The following is an 18,878-nucleotide window of genomic DNA, read 5'->3' as shown; positions in this document are numbered from 1 at the left end:
ACCTAGTCAAAACTAATTCCCCATCTGACACACCCAACCAGCACCTAATCTTTTGAATAGACTGATCAGCTAAAGTAAAATAACTTACAAAAACAATAATGCAGAACTATAGACTTAACAATCCACATTGCAGGAACAGAACAGGTAAGACCCGCCCCTGACTATTAAAAGCTCGAGGGCGAGCTCTTTATTTAAGAGAGAATGGGGATTGATCGAATCCGTTTTCGTTCTTGGTTGTCCACTAACGGCCATTCCTGGCTCGTTGCAAACTGAGATACAGACGGTTTCTCATCATCAATTTTTTTAATCACAACAGAGGATGAAATCACCGCTCGACCATAAGATCGACTCCATAGTGCCATATCCTAGAGCAACTCATTATAGGCAGAAACTGAAAATACAGGCCAACTGCATATGAATCGACATATTCAAAATAAACTTCTTCATGATATGCGACTCTATGACTAGCTTGATCATAACAATCATCTAAAATTAAGAATGCAAAGAAGCCTTCTTTGACAAGCTACTGAAAGAAAACTAGTATAGAATATCAAAGCCATAATATGTAGCCTGGTATTCATTTTCTTACGCATGCATGCATTTTCTAGATACCCAAAACGAGCCAAGGACTTGCCATGCCCTCTATAGAGTTTCTGGTTCTTATATGCATTGTGCTACTAGCCAACTATAAGGTCTAATCCGACATTTTCGGGCAGTGAAACCAACATAGGATTAACGACGCAACTCTACTACTGCATTTCCTACCAAAAAGCTAACCCAACCGAAGAAAATTACATAAGGTCTCAAAGGGCTATAAATAATCTCATTTCTTCCTCCCTTTCTTCCCCTGTTTCCGAGAGTGATAGAGAAATAGGAGTATATAATCACTTATTCACTAAGAAACATATTCAATATGGAACTGTGGTAAGGGACCCGATAGCAAAGGACATATCATATATCCTTTGAAAAATCAGACCTAAGAGCATTGCGCCAATCTTGAGTGAGTGCTAATCTAAGAAGAATATATACAGATCCACCAGGAACGTGTTTTAATAAAACACACATCTTCTTATACAAGAAGAAAATTCAAAGTCAATAATTTTATGTATTTGATGTATTCGTCTCTCCAAATTCACGATTTTGGCCATATATTATTATGTATCTACTCGTGCACGTTCATGTAGCATTGCCCATTCCCTTGTGGAATAATGCATTCTAACTAAATAGAAGGTTATTCATACCTAAGAAGCACAGACACTAATTTGGCTATCATGTCCATAGCTAACACATGACAAACACTTGTACACTCTAAACACTTGTTGAACATGTATCAGACATTGTTAGATGCAATAGATATGTGTTCGACACTAGTTGTACAAAGTCAATATAGGTCCATCGACACGTATCAAACAATTGTTAAGTGAATGTAAAATGTGCGTCAATAGACTTTATCAACAAGAATCAACCTCAAATTTATAGTTACATCGATAATGAATAGTTAAGTACTGATGAGTGAAGGGGATAGTACGGCCAGTTTATAATATTTAATGATGATTATTAGTTTCTAATATTGCTCCAACAGATGGTTCACTGATAATTTACGGTAGATCCTCGAAAACATAGCGCATAGTTAGAGAACCTTAGCTATGATAGTGGTCAACTAGATCAAATGCAGAACCCTTAACCCAACATAATTGGATCGACATTAAAGAAATGATATGTTATATATCATTCTCAACTGTTAGGTACAGTAACAAGTAATAAAGATAGTACAAAGACGTTTTTCTGTTAGCATTGCAGCTATGAGCTTCGAAAACATTCAACAAATTAGGGTTTCACTAACCTTCTTTTCTTCTCTAAGTAAATTAAACTGTTCTTGAATGTGCTTTCCTCCTTTGAGCTCTGTTATCCGTCGCTAATCTGTAAATCCAGTAGCCCTAAAACAAAACTCCCAGATCAAATGATGAATTTCGCACTTGAAGCGACTTCTAATAGAATGGGAAAAAAAAAAAAGAAAAAAGAGGTTGAAGTTGAGATTGAAGTACCAGCGCGAGAACATGAGCAGCAATTAGAATAACAACGATAAAGGGAACGAGATCGAGAATCCACGGCCTTGAATCAACCTGTTGCTGGTTTGCCATTACTGATAGATATCGATCGCAACTATGACATTCCCTGATCTGCAAACCAAAAATTCATATTCAATTGATTTGCCAGCTCGGAAGAGAAGGTAAAGCGAGTGAGAAATGAAACTTGGAGCAATCATGAATAAACCGTGGTGAAGAAGATGAAAGGTAATGGATCGTCGTTAATGGAGTCCGATCGGCCCAAGAAATTCTAGACCTTCCTCTCAGATCCAAATCTTCCTGGGCGCTCTCGTGTGACCCAACCAAAAAGTAAACAGGCCTGTTTTCAAAGAGCCCCCATCATCCATCTATTATAAATATTAATAAATGAAATATAATATTTCATTTAAATTGCCCATTCATATTTATAATTTGAGTTTTATTTTATTTTATTTTTTAGTATTAATTTTTTACCTCTTAATAAATAAACTGTACTCGTATTTATTATTTAATTTGGCTTCTACCGTTTAGTTAACTTTGTAAACAAGTCAACTCTAAATTATATTTTTACAAATTTATATAATTATGTTAACTATTAATTTAATTCTCAAATATTGATTTTTATTATTTTACGATATTATAAACATGTTTGCCTCTAATTAGTTTTTTAATTTATTTCAATAAAAAATTTCTTTAAACCTCAAAAATATTTATTTACGAAAGGGACTAAATCGTTACAATTTTTTTTACCGTCATTAAATTATTAATATTAAAATTAAAAAACTAAATTATATTTGGGATTTATAACAAAGTTTTGCATTTTTTTTTTTAAATATATTTTTAAAAAATTGTATTATTATATTTACGTCACTGAAATAAAAATTTATTAAATAATATTGTAGGATCAAAATGAACTTTCAAAATTTCATGATTAATCACATCCCGAAGACTTTCAAAGTTTCATGACCAATTGCATCAAAGACTTTCTTAATTGAAAAAAAGCAAAGATGCTAAGTCAAGTGATGTACTATTATCGATCATACAATGATGACATCGTGAATCTCATTTTTTCACTTTCAAACACGTGAGATCAGAATGTCCACTCGTGCCCCTTTATTTTGACTTACGATTTTAAAATATTTATAAAGTTCGAAGGGTATTATTGTAATTTTGAAAATGAAGTATTTGAATCCTTGACTGAACATATCTTATTTAATTAAATTAAAGCAAGGGATTGCTGCAGTTTGACTTTTTTGCCCTCGGGTAGGAATACACTGTTTTAATTTTAAAATAAAATTATTTCAACACGTGTGTTCACTCACATTGTATTGTTGTGTTTTTAATAGATATGAGACATTCATATATAGGCTCCATTAATGAATCCACGTGAATAAATAGCTATTTAAACTAAGACTTTTAGAATAATTAAACACGTCTTAACTACTCCATTATTCCCATATTTAACATGTTAATCTAAATATATATTACATTTTCGATTAAAATATATATATTTTACTATTAATTTTATTACTAATATGCTAAATATAATTAATTAAAAATTATAATATTCATTTTACTCACTATTCGTTTGGTTTAATATTGATATATTGTCGTAAATTTTTCAAAGAATCGACTGTCGTAAAAAATTGTAAATTAACTACGCTATTAGATTTTATAGCCATTAAAAAAATTGTTAAGCTTCTAAGTGTAACATATTGGTAAATATGACCATTAATTTGTCACATATTATAATAATTATTATTTTTATTATTTTGTTATCGAAAAAAAAGCATTATAGTGATGTGAAGAAAAATTAAAAATAATTTATTATTGAAAAATATTTTGAATATCTCCTATAATTATTATTTATTTTTTAAAAATTTGAGGTTGAAAATTGATATCATAATTTGTTTTCAAAAGTTTATCAATTAAATTTTCAAAATTTAATTATCAATAAAATAAATTAGAGTAAAATAACATATAAAAAATGATATATTTATTACGGATTAAATGAATAAAAATACGGTTTTAGATGACTATTTCATCATTAAGCTTTAACAGGCATATATGTTTCGTTACAAACCATTAATCTTCTTATTTGAAGTCGGTTGATCGGTAGAAGTGATCACGTGCCACGTGGGGCAGTTTGGGTATTTTGAAATTACGATACCCTTTTTTAGTTGGTTGACACGTTGACTTGGACATCCATTGTTATTGTCTATTTGTTGACGTGCCCTTACCAGCGGGACTGAAAAGAATATATGAAAAAAGAGGGACCATAAAGAAAGGAATTTCAATTCTATTATTTATTTTATAAGTTTAAATTAATTTATGATTTCATTGGACGGAGTTTTGAAAGCTCAAATTTAAAGCCAGCTGGCATGGTAAAATATTGCAGTAAAAGAATGTTATCGAGAAATATTCATTAAAAGGGTAATTTTGTTGAATATGATAAAGCAATGAAAGTGTGCAAGTAACTCCAGGTATGGAGACGTGTGCTTGGAGCGTAAGAATGGCTTAACGCTTGCTTCAAGTAATTATTTTCAATTCAATTAAGCAATCTAATCACAATTAATTATTGGTATTAGAGTTTAATTAATTTGATTAATACCTTCATTTATTTACCTATTTTGGATGAAAATTAATGAGAATTTTGTATAAATGGTCACCACGCTATTAAATGCTCTGTAACGTTAGAAAATGATAGTTTTTTTTTTTTTTTAAATAAGATAATTTAAAATAATTTATAAGAAAAATAATATTTAATATTTAAGTAAATAATTAGATTTATAAGAAAATTCATACCATAAAAAGTAAGTATTTATTGCGTATCTTTTGAATTTGATTATTATCGTATTTTAGAATCATATATTTATACGTGTTGGAGTATTTTAAAACTTTTGAGGAATCTAGTTATGTTGTCGGGTTGTGTCATTATTACTAAACGGTTACTTGAGCTCAACGATACCCTTTAGATACCGACAAATTGACTATAAAGCGATTTTTTGGTATTTTCTCTCCTCGTCAAGCTCCACAATTCTCGTGAAAATTTCTTTACTTATTTTTTCGAAGAAACTGGTTAGAATGTTGGTCGAGTAAGGAGTCAAATTAGCTTGCCCCCAAGAGTCAGATACACAAAGTCCTTTGGCCAACACCTCGAGGGGTCGATCAATCAACCTTGGGTTGACCCTTCAATGGGTTGACTTATGCTATTTAGACGATAACTTTGAATAGTTGGTCGATCAGCTTTAGACGACTTACAAACTCAGTTTGACATCCCTTATGCTATTTAGACAAGAACTTTGATTTGCGACAAAAATCACGTCGAGCCTTATTCCAAAGAAGAGAATTTTGTCCCGAAGTTGTTATATGAATCAACTTCGACCAACCCCTCAAAGGGGCTAGTCAACAATTCCCTCTAATTGACTATAGTCGGTCGAGTGGCCTTGGGTCGACCCCTCACGATATCGACCAATCTAAAATTGAGTTTTCAAGTATTAGACCTTTTTTCGTTTCGGAATTAGACCTTAAAATTTAATATTTAATAAAATAAGAGAAAACACATTTGAGTACAAATGTAATATCATATTTTTAGAAGCGCACGGAAGCAAAAGAAAAAGAATAATTTTTTTTTTTAAAAGAATAAATTTAAAGAGAAGAGAAATATAGAAATGTAGTTGAGGCTCACAGAATGAGTGGTGTACCGTCGTTGCATGTGCGCCACGTGTGAATCATGGGCCCGAGAAAGGACGGCCATTCAATGGCGCTTCGAAAACTCTCACGGTTGCATTGACTCAGTCCAAGCGCGCGCGAGCTCAGCTCTTCCAATGGCGACGCGTAATCCCATGACCCCTTCTCTCCTTTTTTGGTACCACCAAATAACAAAATCCTTTTTATTTATTTAATCATTATTACAAAAAAAAAAAAAAAAAAAAAAAAAAAATCCTTTTTATTTTATTTATAATTTATAATTTATAATTTATAATTTCCCCTAACAAACTAAAAACCCAAAAAATGCAACAGAATCCTCCCCTGTTTTCCCCATTCTCCGTCGACTCGTCGTTTCTCCTTTAAACGCTCCTTGAGCTCTCTTTCTTCTTTTCCTTTTTCTTTTTGCTTCCATTTCTCTTTCCCCTTCTATTCTTCTTCCTCCTTTCTTTACAGGTATTCTCTTTACAATCTCATATCTCTCTGTATTCGTGTTTCTTGGTCCAACTTTCTTGATTCATTCCTTCTATGGCTGTAATTATTGCTCCAATTATCGTCGTTATCTGAAGCCTTTACCGATTTTTCTCGATTTCACATGGCTTGGTTGTTCTTGGAGATATAAGATCCGTGTTATTGCATCATTTTTGTGGCTTCTTTTTGTTTATTGTGTAATCTGAAATCGGGGAGTTGTGGATATAATTGCAGATTTGAGTTCATGTTCGGTGGCTCCACTGTCATGTGAGGAGCGGCTTATTCCTTTCGCATCTGTGACCATAGCTTCAGGATATTTCTTGTTTTTTCCATTTTGATCGAAGAGATTGGAGCTGGGCATTTTGAGAGCCTACACAATATGGGCTATCTGAATTCAGTCTTGTCTTGTTCGAGCCAGATTCATGCTGCTGAGGAGGCTCCTGTAAGCGGCGGGGGACTAAGGTAGATTCGGAGTTCTTTGTTCGTTAATCTGCGTGGTGGATCCAAAGCTGTTTGGATTGATAAAAGTATTCTTGTTTGGATTTGTGGTTTCGGTTTAATTTCAATGTCGAAAGAACAGAATCTTGTTAAAGTTTGGGCGTGCTTTCTGAGGAATATTATTCCTTATTGCGTAAGCGATTATTGGAACTATTCTCAATCGATTGGGTTTGTAATTTAGCGATGCTACCTTTAATTTTAGATTCATCGATGATAATCTGCTCTGGAATTTATGCATAGTCCCTTCTTCAATTGAATTTTATGACTGATTGGCAAGGATAATGATGATTTGTAGTACCACCGGTTCCAGATGAATGAATTAATCTCAATTTCATGGGCTGTGGAGGTTGAAGTTTTTCTTATGGTTGTTAATAGTGAAGTTGATTGCGCTGATGGATACTTTTGATTGTATGGCGTTTTGGATGGTTTCTTTAATTTCTCTACGTATTCAAGGATTTTATTGTTCTCTGATTGATTTTCATTACGAGGCATTAGAATAAAATACTCGGTATACTGAAAATACTATGTGTCCTTAATGGCAGTCAGAATGGAAAGTTCAGCTACGGATATGCTAGCTCTCCGGGGAAGAGATCTTCGATGGAAGATTTTTATGAGACACGTATAGATGGCGTGGACGGAGAAATAGTTGGTCTATTTGGTGTATTTGACGGTATGACAATTTCCCTTTCTCTTGTATTTTGTATTGCAGCTACCGTGGTTATTGTGAACGAATTTTGTTTCTGGTGATATACAGCTACACTTTGATACTTAATCTCCCTCCTGTAGAAGTTTTCGTCGTATGATATTCAATCTACCAATATGTAGACTAAAATATTTCCAAATTTTGTTTTCGATTCCTCATTATCTTGCATCAAGATGGTTCTTATCAAAACACATGCACAAGTGTTTGGCCTGCTCCCTTTTGTGGCTGCTCTAATATCTGGTAATTTCAAGGAAAAACTCCAAATGTTTCCTTTTTGTTATGTCAGGTCATGGGGGAGCACGAGCTGCAGAGTATGTGAAGCACAATCTTTTTAGTAATTTAATCAGCCATCCAAAGTTCATATCGGATACCAAATCTGCCATAGGTATAGCACATATTTTTTCTTTGATTTTCTCGTCTAAATAATCGTTCTTTTATCTCTAATCAATTGACTGTTTTTTGTGCAGCTGATGCCTACAACCATACAGACACAGAATTTCTGAAGTCCGAAAATAATCAAAACAGAGATGCTGGATCAACCGCATCCACTGCCATTCTAGTTGGTGATCGCTTACTTGTTGCAAATGTCGGTGATTCTAGAGCTGTTATTTGCCGGGGTGGCACTGGTGAGGATGTCCATCTCTTTCCATGTTGTTTTAAAGATAGTTGGTCATGTTTTGAATAAATTTGTTGCTGCGAAGTTTCATGGCTCAATGTTCTTTTAATTCATATTTTGACAGACCACTTTGGTTCTTGGAATTTCCTCTTTTAAGTAATGTTATCCAATTTTTTATTTTATAAGTTGGAATGAACATAGCGTTGGCGATGTAAATTAGAGTAAACAATTATAGCATTGTAGTCCTAGAATGATGCCGTCCCTTGATCATTCTCCCTCCCCCACACCATGGTAATGGAATTCGACCCTCTTCCACGAGTGTTTTTAATGACGTTAAAAGAAATATTCTTGCTTTTAATATATAACATGTCTGCTTCTTGCTGCTCTCATTACCTATCCGACAATACCGTTGATTATACTTAGCTGACTGGGTTTCTGCTCTTGCCAGTTGAGGATTTGTTGAATGATTAAATGCTCACAATTCTTTTCCCAACATTTTCAATTATTTACCCTATTATCTTTGATATCATATAGCCATTGCTGTCTCTCGAGATCATAAGCCTGACCAAACTGATGAGCGACGACGAATTGAGGATGCAGGAGGATTTGTGATGTGGGCTGGTAAGGTTATCACCTCCTTTAGCAAGACATTAAAGTAAGAATGGTTGTTTCATTTTAATCACTGGAAGTTGCATGAGCAGGAACTTGGAGAGTTGGAGGTGTTCTTGCTGTTTCACGTGCATTTGGTGATAGGTTGTTAAAGCAATATGTTGTTGCTGACCCTGAAATTCAGGTACATTTTACGTTGTCTGTAGCGTAAATTGGTATGACTATTCATTGAGTGACTGTTGCTTAACTGCATTATGATGAAAAGAAAGAAATATCAGGGCAATAGTATTTTACCTAAAACTTGCTTTAGTTTCATCTGATGCTCAGAGTTCACTAAATTATGACTCCTTTTAATATCTGCAATTTGGGAAGAACAAATATGTTAAGATATAGAAATAGAATTAGAATCAGAATCTTTCGTCCAAATATTGCACTGATGAGAAGTTAATCTTTGAATGATATCACTTGCTCAATTACTGAGGTCTTGTTTGAAAAGAGTTTAATTGTTTTTCCTTCTTGGTTTGGACTTTGGTAAACTTACACTCAAAAGGAGGATTGAGGCTTGTGATTGATATTAGTAGATATATGTGCTTTTGAATCTTTCAAAGGATGGATGTGCTATCATTTGCTTTGCTCATTACAAGTCTCTCTCATGGGAAGACGCCACATCTCTAAATCTAACATACAAATTCATTTTGTTACCGGTGTTAAACTCAATGATTGTACTTGCAGGAGGAAAAGATTGATAGCTCGCTCGAGTTTCTTATACTTGCTAGTGATGGGCTATGGGATGTCGTCACTAACGAGGTGTGCAAGTCCATTCATTTTATTTATCATCAATATACAACTCTCAATTTTGATGCCAAAAACTATAAAGTTTACCAAATGTTCAATGTCTTCTTCAGGAAGCTGTTGCTATGACCAAACCAATTCTGGACCCAGAAGAGGCGGCTAAGAGGTTGATGCAAGAAGCATATCAAAGAGGTAGCGCTGATAACATTACTTGCGTCGTCGTCCGTTTCTTGGCAAATCAGGGAAGCCCCTCTCTTCCAACTTCTGGGTAAGAACATCTATCCTAGCTTCGCCTTCTGGTTCCGAAAGTCTCGACTGAACTGCAGTAGTGTTTGGTGGTTCGTAGTCGTTGGGAATTCCAGTAACATTGTTGATTGTACTTATAAAAAAAAAAAAAAAAGAGAATGACATAACGAGAAGTTATGAGGTTGGTTTTGTGCAGTACGGTGTCTGAGTTGCTGCCTACATAGTCCTAGCTTGCTGCGTGGAGGTTGTAGAAATGTTCATTGGTCAAATTGTAAAGAGTCTTAATTAAAGTGTTAATTGTCTGTGTTGTCTTCAGCCCTTTTTAAGGTAATTTCCATGTTCCCTTTTTGGTTAGGTGTGAATTTTCTTTTATTTTCTTTTCTTTTTTAATAGCATAACTTGGCAATACAGTTGTATCAACTTTCTGTTCTGGTGAGGGAATTTTATCCCACAAAAGCCTACCAATATCCCAACTTGTTTAGTTATGGTTAAAATAGTTTTTTTTTTCTTTTAAACTTTATTGTTTTGGTCTTTTGTTACACGACTCTCCACAAGTATGATATTGTCCACTTTGAGCATAAGCTCTCATGGCTTTGTGTTGGGCTTCCCCGAAAAGCCTCATGTCAATAGAGAAAGTATTTTTTTATTATAAACCCAAGATTATTTCCTAAATTAGTGTGAGACTTTCATCATCCTATGGAATGTTTTAGTCCTAAATGTTTGGGTAAATTTTAATTTAGTTTCTATTTTTTAAAAATATTTCAATTTAATTTTTTTATTATGTTATTACGGTAAATAACGATAATATGAGTTAATAGAAATTTAGAAGCCACTAATTATGATTGAATTATAACATTTTACCCAAAATTTAGAAGAATTGAAAGAAATTGGTTTTTTTTTTTTTTTTTTTTTTTTTGAATGATATAAATTAAGAAAGGTGTGGCTAAAATTTCTAAGACAATAAATTAAATATTTTTGTTGCTAAAAATATTAAGAAGTAAATTATAAAAATATTCAAAACATAAATTTAGACCTTATTATTATCATCTAAAACTAAAATTTCTGGGATTTTTGTATGCATAGATGAAATTATATTGATCATTGAAGAAAATGGATGGAAACATAAGAACAATTTTATATTAATTCGTGTATCAATAATAATGCTTTACTTGATTTATGATAAAGAAAACGTAAATACTAATTTTTTTAAAAAATCATTTGAAAAAAGAAATACAAACATTTTAATCAAATAATATTAAAAACGATATTAAAGTCAATTATTTTGGGAAAGTCGTTTTGAGTGCTTTTTAGCTTTTCTAAAAAGTACTTTTAAAATGGTAAGACATAAAGGCATAAAAAATAAATAGAAACTAATTTTTTCCTATGTAACAAGTAACCTATCTAATAATATTTTTTCTCACTTTATTTTAAAAGTTCAAATTTAAAAACCTAAAAATAATATATATATATATATATAAAATATATAATTTCTGAAACCATAGTAGCATAGTAGAATTGTAATGAAACAAAATTCAATTCCATATTTTAATTTTGTTATAAAAAAAAGATAAAAAAAAAAAAAAAGAATGAATAGAGGACTCAAGAATAGAGAAATGCATAGTCTCGGCAAGGCATATTTGCCCTTACGCACGACGAGCGAACCAAAAGCATTTTTTTCATCATCGTCCTCCACTTCTTACTCTATAAAATTTTCAAAATTCATAGAGAAGAAAAAAAAATAAACAAAATAAAAGATAAAAAAAAAAAAAGAAGAAATAAAAAGAGGTATTCATAGGACGCCTTCCTATCAAATATGGAGAGCCAAGAAGGTTGAGAATGGCTTGAGGCAGTGGAAGAAGCTCTTTGGCTTTTAAAGCTGAGAAAAGTAATATTTAATTTATTTATTTATTAAAAAAGAAAAAAAAAAAGCTATATTTTGCTTTATTAATTGGGTAGATGAGGGATTTGTTTTTCTTCAACGTGCTCGCCAAGACAAATTATTTAATTGGATAAAATAAAAAAAGTCATTTAACGACTACTCCGCTGAGCTGGTCGTGGTACTCAAGCAAAATAATTATATAAAATAATGCTATTTTTAATTTTAAAAATAAAAAAGAAAATATGGAATCTTTTCGGTGGAAATAAAATCAAATAGAAGCAAGAGACTCAATAGGAATATTTGTTTTTTTTTTTTTTCAAGTTTTGTATTTTTAATACCTGTTTTAATTTAAATTTCTATATTTAATATTTAATCAAATGTGCAAAAAATAAAATAATTACATAAATTAGAAATTAGTGATGTCATGGAAGACGATAACTAGTTTAAGTGCGAGAGCGTGTTGTAAAACCATTTAAAGAAGAAAGTAGGTTGTGACTCACATGTGTAGATAGACAAGGAGACGACAAGTGAATGATACCCATCCGACCATATAAAGGTCAAAACAGACAATTGTTATGTTAAATTTAAAGAAGACGGTACATCATCTAACATACCAAAAAGAGTGTGCATTAAACTCATACTAAGGCATAAGAAAGATTAGAGGCAACAGATTGTCACTAGTCAAAAATAAATTTAAAGATTTATTTGAGGTTCTGTTGTGGGTCATACTTGTTCAGCAAATGAAAACGGACGAAAAATTATAATGGAGCTTAAGTTTCTCTTAAAACTTATCATGATCATGTTAAGATCTTGATCCCGCTCGACCATGACACAAACAAAAGTAGTATATATAGTTTAGACGGTTCAAAACATTTTTTATAATCTTCAAAAGTAAAAGTCTTATTTTTAAAACTTCAATAAATAAAATATAAATCCACCTCAGATTTTATAACTAAAAATATAATTGGGTTAAATTCTTAATTCACGTGAATTTGGATAAATGACGTAATAAATTAGGTGTTACTAATCAAAATTCGAAAGAAAAAAAAAAAAAAAAAAAAAAAAACTGGACCTTTCCGAGGATGGAATTTGCGCGCATCAAGCAATGCCTTTATTTATTGCAGTTCCTTCCCATTATGGGCCTCAAAAGTCCAGCTGTATAACACAACCCAAATGTGAATTGGGCAAAGCTTTATTATTATTATTATTATTATTATTCCTTTTTGTAGAATTTATTTGATTTTTTATTTAATTGAATTATATTTATTTACACATTTTCAATTTTTGTTTTTTTTTTTTTTTTGTGGAAAAAAATAATAATTTAAATATATAAAAATAATCGAAAAACAATTATGGAATAATTTAATCGATGAAATGTAGTAAAATTTTATATTTTAAAAATTAAATTTGTTTGATACTATTTTATAAACTGATTTTGAATTGAACTTAGCTCAATTCTAAAATGAAAAATCAATTTTAAATTTGGAACGTTTTGCGTAATTTATTTTTATTATTAACTAATTTATTTAATCTTCGCTGACAAATATCTCATCACGTTTTTCAAAAAAGCGAAAATAATATTTATTACAAATTTACAATTTCAGTTATTTGTTGACGTATGCATTTACACGTTTGTGATGTAAGAATTTATTTAATGAATCCTCTCACTCCAAAAAAACAGAATTTTCAGCGATAATAATAAATACTTGAGAAATATAATTTAATTTATATTTGAATAAATATTTTAATTTTTACTTTTTAGTTAATTTAAATTTCAATAAACTTTTTTTTATTTTTTTATTAAAATTGGTGAAATTTAATAAAATTTTAGTGTGAATTTAGTGAAGATGATGAATATCATAAAACTGGTAAAAAAATGTAGCTTTCTTAGGGGTAGAAATGGAAAATTTTCTTTAAAAAAAATTAAGAATTTTCGTCACATAGTTAATAAATTTCAGATGGGTCGAATTTTTTATTAGTCTAAAATATCAATTCAATCCAAATCGAAAAAAAAAAATCTAATACAGCTCAACTTTTATGGTTTTGATTGAATAGTTCGAGTTAGTCAAATTTTTTTAACCGAAAAAAATAATAATAAATAAAAAAATAAAAGTAAAATTGTTTTATTAATTTGGTACTAAATACAAACTTAATGTGTTGATATAAATTGATAAAAAATTGAGGGATGAAAATGTAATTTAATTTAGTTTTTCTTTTTCTAGAAAAGCAGCCGCTTCCGTTACCGTGCACGGCGGCGTTGGTTGTAGCACAGTGGTGGGGAGTGCAGTACAGCTCGTTTTCCAACGACGACAATACGCCTCCCTAATCGCCTTATCCTTTTTGGTTCTTCCTTGCGTTCCAAGAATCTCCATATTTGCTGTCCTCCTCACACAATCTTCCACTTTCCCATGCGCTTCCCTCTTCATTCCTCCTTTTCTCCCAACCCAAAGAAACTCAAATTTTTATGAGCCTAATTCAATAAATAAAAATTAATTAATAAAATAAATTATAGAGGAAATTGAGAAAATATATAATAAGTCATTTTTTTAATGTTATTGTTCTTAACAATATGACTTAGTTTTAGTGCCTAACACGTGTGAATGTTGAATATCAGTTAAAAAATCGACCCGCATACAACACTAAAAAACCATTGTGAGACCGTCGATTTTATTAATTAAAATTTTAATGACATTTACTTTTTATTATACTAAATTAATAAAAATATTTTTGAACTTTTTATTTTGCTTCAGAATACACTTAAATTTTACAAAAATTAAAAAAATACCCTTAAATTCTCAACAAAATTAAAAAATACCCATAAATTTAGTTTTAGATATAAATTATTAACACTTTATTTAAAAAATATAAAAAGGTGTTTAAATAAAGTAGTATTAAAATTTTAAAAGCTTATTAATATCCTTAAATTTTTTTAAAAACTAAAAAATACTTTTAAAATTAAAAAAAAATGTTTGAACCTTAAAAAATAATATTAAAAAAATTGAATATTATTTATAGGGTGTGTAAAAATTAATTTGAACATTTTCTTAAATAGATAAATTACAAAGTTTTAGGGATGTTTTTATGAATTTAATCATTACTAAAGAACTAGAGGTGAGGAAATGGACACGTTTTTTTCCAGAATATCTCTCTCCCTCGCTAGTGCCATTTCATTTCCTAACGCTTTATTCTTGTTCCTCTCATCAGTTTTCCCCCAAAACGATACCCAGCAATTTATTTATTGTTAAATAAATGTATCACTATTCGGAGTGAATTTTGATAAACATACAATTATTTGCCTTAATGGCCATTTGATTATGTTTCTTTTGATCAATTTTCCAACATCAGTTTTCTTGAATCGATTTTATATTGATCAGATAGGAGGATTTTTATATATTTAAAAAATGATCGGTTCTTAAAGCTCGGATTCGTACTGTACTGATTAATATTTTAGTATCAGAGTGGAGGAGATTTCAATGGCGAATTGAGAATGTGATTTCAATCTCAAACAAGCGGGGAGGAGATTTCACAATTCTATATCGGATTATGATTTTCACTGTAATTTACAAATTTCTCGAACGAAGGAGCCGTAAAACAGAGCTCGAATCGAGCCCTAGAAAATTGGCGGCAAAATTTCTCGATCGAGACAGTGAAATCAATTCAGTACAATTTATTTAGAACTTACTCGTTTTGTTCATCGACGGATTCCTGAACGGCTGTATTTGATTCTCGATCGCAATCTTTGTTCGATTTCTCCGAATTCTCCGCCGTCTCTTTCTCTTCAGATTTACTGTTAGCGGCGGCTTCAACTTCAGATGACGAAACTTTAACGCACACAGGCGTTGCTATGAACGTCGGGTTCTGATGTCCGGCCATTATAACCAGAACTTTCTCATCGTAATTAACCTTCTCCAGTGACGTCTCCAAGTCGATTTTGGCATCGTTACCACCGCCGGACTCCAAATCGCCGCTGTCTCTGTCCTGCCGGGAGAGGTTCCAGTAAGAACATGCCAAAATGACAAGCGCAAAGGCGATCAGGCTCAGCATCGCTGCAAGGCCGCCGAATAAATACGGCAACGGCGAGTGCCACTGCACTCGCTCCGCAATGTTCACACCAGGCGACGGCGAAGAGAATTGAGCGGACGACGGCGAGATGCTTTCCATTGTACTGAATTTCTCTTCTGCTCTGTAACTTCTTCGTCAAGCTCTGTTCTGGATTTGATCGGCCAAGAAATAACAAAAATCGAAAGAACAAAAAAAAAAAAAAAAAAACGAAAATTGTAGGTCATGGAGAGTAAAGAGCGTGAAGATTGTATTTATAGGAGGAAAAAGACGAGATGATGGATAGGGATGAAGGAAGAAGGCGCTTTTTTTCGCCTCATTTCTTTCTCATGCGTTGCCTTTTCTTATGGGTCACGTTTGTCACTCTTTTTACGATGGAAATATTCAAATTATAGCCTATTGGTCCTAATATTATTTACACTATTATTTTCTTTATATATTTTCAATAATATATATATATATATATATATATATATATATATATATTATGAAATCTAGCTCATAGTTTTAAAAATATCAGGCTTTTAACACTATTGTTTTTTAAAAATCTTTAACAAGCTACTATAATATAGCTGTCCCTTTGTCTCGTATATAAATAAAAAATATATACTCATCGTTTAATAATAATTAACTATTAATAATTGTTTAGAATTAAAATTTATTGGGTTGATTTTATTTGCGAGTTTTATAAATTAAATTATTAAAAGAACTCAGCAGAGTATTGATATTTGAGTTGAATATTTAAAAAATTGAAGATATTAATGAAACTTTTAAAATTTTAAAATAAAAGGATCGATTTTCATCTAAAATTAATAATAACCCTATTTTTTGAGACACCGATATTTTTATTAATTTAATTATTATTTTTTTTTAATTAACCCGCCACAATTTCCCTTTTTGAAATGGCAATACGTGACGTTACATTTCATTTTAGCTTTGACAATGAAGTCTTATTATTATTATTATTATTATTATTGTTTAATATTAGAATATTTTGCATCAAGTTCGGGTTCAAGTTACATTAACCGACAAAAAAGACAATAATTATAAAAAATTAAAATAAAGGTAAAATACATAAATTTGACTTTTTTTTTTTTATGTTTATGTATAATTTCTTTACATTTCTTTAAGAAAAACATGTGGAAATTAAGTTGAAATTTACAACAAAAATAATTTTTTAGTTTAATTATGTTGACAAAATCGAAATATTCAAAAAAAGAAAATTCTTTAATTTCCATAGTGAAAAAGTGAAGAAGTTTCTTAATTAGTTATCAGACATTTTAAGAACAAGGGAATATGCATCTAAGCGTAGAAATTATACAAAAAAAAAAATAATAATAAATAAATAAATAAATATTTGTACTTTTATATTTAATTTAATTTAATTATGTTTTTATTCGGATAAGGTCTATAAATATATTAAGTAATGATGGGGATAGACCTATCAAAATCACGAAGGAATCGAGGTGGGTCATATGCATCGACCGGGTCGGGTCGGGTCGTATTGGAATTCACCTGAAAACTGCAATATGGTGGCGATTAGTGGGATCCAGCTGTTTTGCATTTAGTTTTGAGAATTTACTTAATTACCCTTTCTTTTCCTCCATTTTGTAACAAATATAATTTTAAAATTTAACTATGCTTGAATTCACAGACTATTTCTTCAAGCTTGAATATAAAATTTGTGAAACAGTAATTTAATTTGTCTTCATTTATTTATTTTTTTTTTTAAATTCTTATCAATAATTATTTTAAAATTGATAACAGTGGAGAGTATTTTCCATTTAATTTTAAATATAACCAAATCTAAAGGAACAAAAAGAGAAGATTTACACTAAAGGGCATTTTCGACACCTTAATTTTATTAAATGATATTGGAATATAAAAATATAATATAGTGAATGGATATGAAAAATATCCGTTTATGCTGGGAAGCAGCTTAGAAAAAATAGATAAATATTATATATATATTTTTTTTTTATAATAATAATTAAATATATATATATATTGGAATTCTGGCCCTTCTAATATTTTTTTTGAAAGGGCTCAATTGTTGGGTGAAGAGGCAAACAGCCATCGAGTGGGCCCAGAATCAAAATATATTTAAATAACTTTTTTGCAAATAAAATATTTTTGAGCTGTATTTTTTTATATTGTAAATATGCCAAAATCGTAAATTTTAATCATTTAATTTACCATCAACGATAAAAATATATTTTAAAAAGCTTTGTGCCCCATTAATGGCTAATATTATGCACTAATTAATGTATCAAAGAATATCTAATTAAAAAATATAAAGTGTTTACCTTTTTAAGTACATATTTGTTATCACATGATGACATTTAATAAAGTATATTATATTGATCTAAATCTTGTTGATAATCTCACTTGGATTGATACAATAGTAAATACATATTTATATGTTTTACATAGATTTGTTCACCTAATATTTTGTTGTGCACAAATAGGTTATCAAAACTAAACCTAGTGGACATTGATGCCTTTTCCTTAATTACCACCTAAATTTCCATTTATCAAATGTGGGGGAACTATTGTCAGGTCAAAAAAAAGATGGATGTCCTATTGTCGCATTATCCATAATTGAAAAGTGTAACGGTCCACGCTGGCACTCGTTCCTTTAGGACCCCACCCACCCACCTCCAACCCCCTTCGAGAAACAGTGAGAAGGTTGACACATCGTGTGATATCTAACTTTGATACCATTTTAACAGCCCAAGTCCACCGCTAGCAATTTGGGTTTTTCCTTTCGGGCTTCCCTCAAGGTTTTTAAAACACGTCTGTTGGGGAAGGTTTCCACACCCTTATAAATGGTGTTTTGTTTTCCTCCTAACCAATATAAGACATCACGAAAGGCATTTATGACCAATTTCTATTTTAAAATTCCAAATTTTTATAAAAAAATGTAAACATATTAATAAATTCAATAATATTTTATGAGTAAAAATACAATATGATATTCATGGAATGGAGACGGGTAAGATCAAAGACGAATACGAAGATTGGGTAGGATCAAGAACGGAGACTGAGAGTGAAAATATAATATTTATCTCTGACCGTACAGATTAAATAAACATTACTAATATAAAGGTATTTCTATTTGACCATGAAATTGACTACTGAATTACTGAATTAAATAAACATTACTAATATAAACGATTAAAAATTTATATCTATTTCTATTTGACTACTGAATTAGTGAAATATTAAAAA

At 30.8% G+C, this 18,878-nt stretch overlaps 2 protein-coding genes and 1 long non-coding RNA gene across 4 annotated transcripts; 1 reads left to right on the top strand and 2 right to left on the bottom strand.

Annotated features, from left to right (window-relative positions):
- Window positions 1-1,701: 1,701 nt before the first annotated feature.
- On the bottom strand, window positions 1,702-2,421 carry LOC111788340 (uncharacterized). 2 transcript variants are annotated; one of them, XR_002814128.2, is made up of 3 exons: window positions 2,275-2,421; window positions 2,046-2,180; window positions 1,702-1,937 (listed from the first exon to the last, which is right to left on the bottom strand). It is a non-coding gene; the product is annotated as an uncharacterized LOC111788340 (long non-coding RNA). The 2 variants fall into 2 exon arrangements; XR_002814127.2 differs by lacking the exon at window positions 2,275-2,421 and having other exon boundaries at window positions 2,046-2,268.
- A 3,650-nt stretch (window positions 2,422-6,071) lies between these two features.
- Window positions 6,072-10,063, top strand: WIN2 (HOPW1-1-interacting 2). The gene is made up of 9 exons (XM_023668552.2): window positions 6,072-6,230; window positions 6,480-6,707; window positions 7,286-7,413; window positions 7,733-7,831; window positions 7,914-8,072; window positions 8,597-8,683; window positions 8,764-8,855; window positions 9,404-9,478; window positions 9,577-10,063. Exons 2-9 carry the CDS (start codon window positions 6,625-6,627, stop codon window positions 9,733-9,735), a joined length of 882 nt encoding a protein of 293 aa, XP_023524320.2. The 5' UTR covers window positions 6,072-6,230; window positions 6,480-6,624; the 3' UTR covers window positions 9,736-10,063.
- Window positions 10,064-15,081: 5,018 nt separating this feature from the next.
- LOC111788314 (protein GLUTAMINE DUMPER 5) lies at window positions 15,082-15,868 on the bottom strand. Its single transcript, XM_023668642.2, has one exon. It carries the CDS (start codon window positions 15,747-15,749, stop codon window positions 15,267-15,269), a length of 483 nt encoding a protein of 160 aa, XP_023524410.1. The 5' UTR covers window positions 15,750-15,868; the 3' UTR covers window positions 15,082-15,266.
- Between the last annotated feature and the right edge of the window lie 3,010 nt (window positions 15,869-18,878).

Source organism: Cucurbita pepo, chromosome 2 (genome assembly GCF_057944985.1).
Source record: "Cucurbita pepo subsp. pepo isolate OVF chromosome 2, ASM5794498v1, whole genome shotgun sequence".
Classification (NCBI taxonomy): Eukaryota; Viridiplantae; Streptophyta; class Magnoliopsida; order Cucurbitales; family Cucurbitaceae; genus Cucurbita; species Cucurbita pepo.
Note: the sequence above shows the minus strand (reverse complement) of the source record. Positions and strands in the feature narration are given on the sequence as shown.

What these genes read in the sequence shown, in the direction of transcription:
- LOC111788314 (XM_023668642.2), bottom strand. Translation starts at nt 15,749, where the DNA reads ATGGAAAGCATCTCGCCGTCGTCCGCTCAATTCTCTTCGCCGTCGCCT.
- WIN2 (XM_023668552.2), top strand. Translation starts at nt 6,625, where the DNA reads ATGGGCTATCTGAATTCAGTCTTGTCTTGTTCGAGCCAGATTCATGCT. An exon ending in GTAAGCGGCGGGGGACTAAG is followed by an intron (nt 6,708 to 7,285) that starts GTAGATTCGGAG and finishes CCTTAATGGCAG; the next exon opens with TCAGAATGGAAAGTTCAGCT. An exon ending in TTGCTGACCCTGAAATTCAG is followed by an intron (nt 8,856 to 9,403) that starts GTACATTTTACG and finishes TTGTACTTGCAG; the next exon opens with GAGGAAAAGATTGATAGCTC.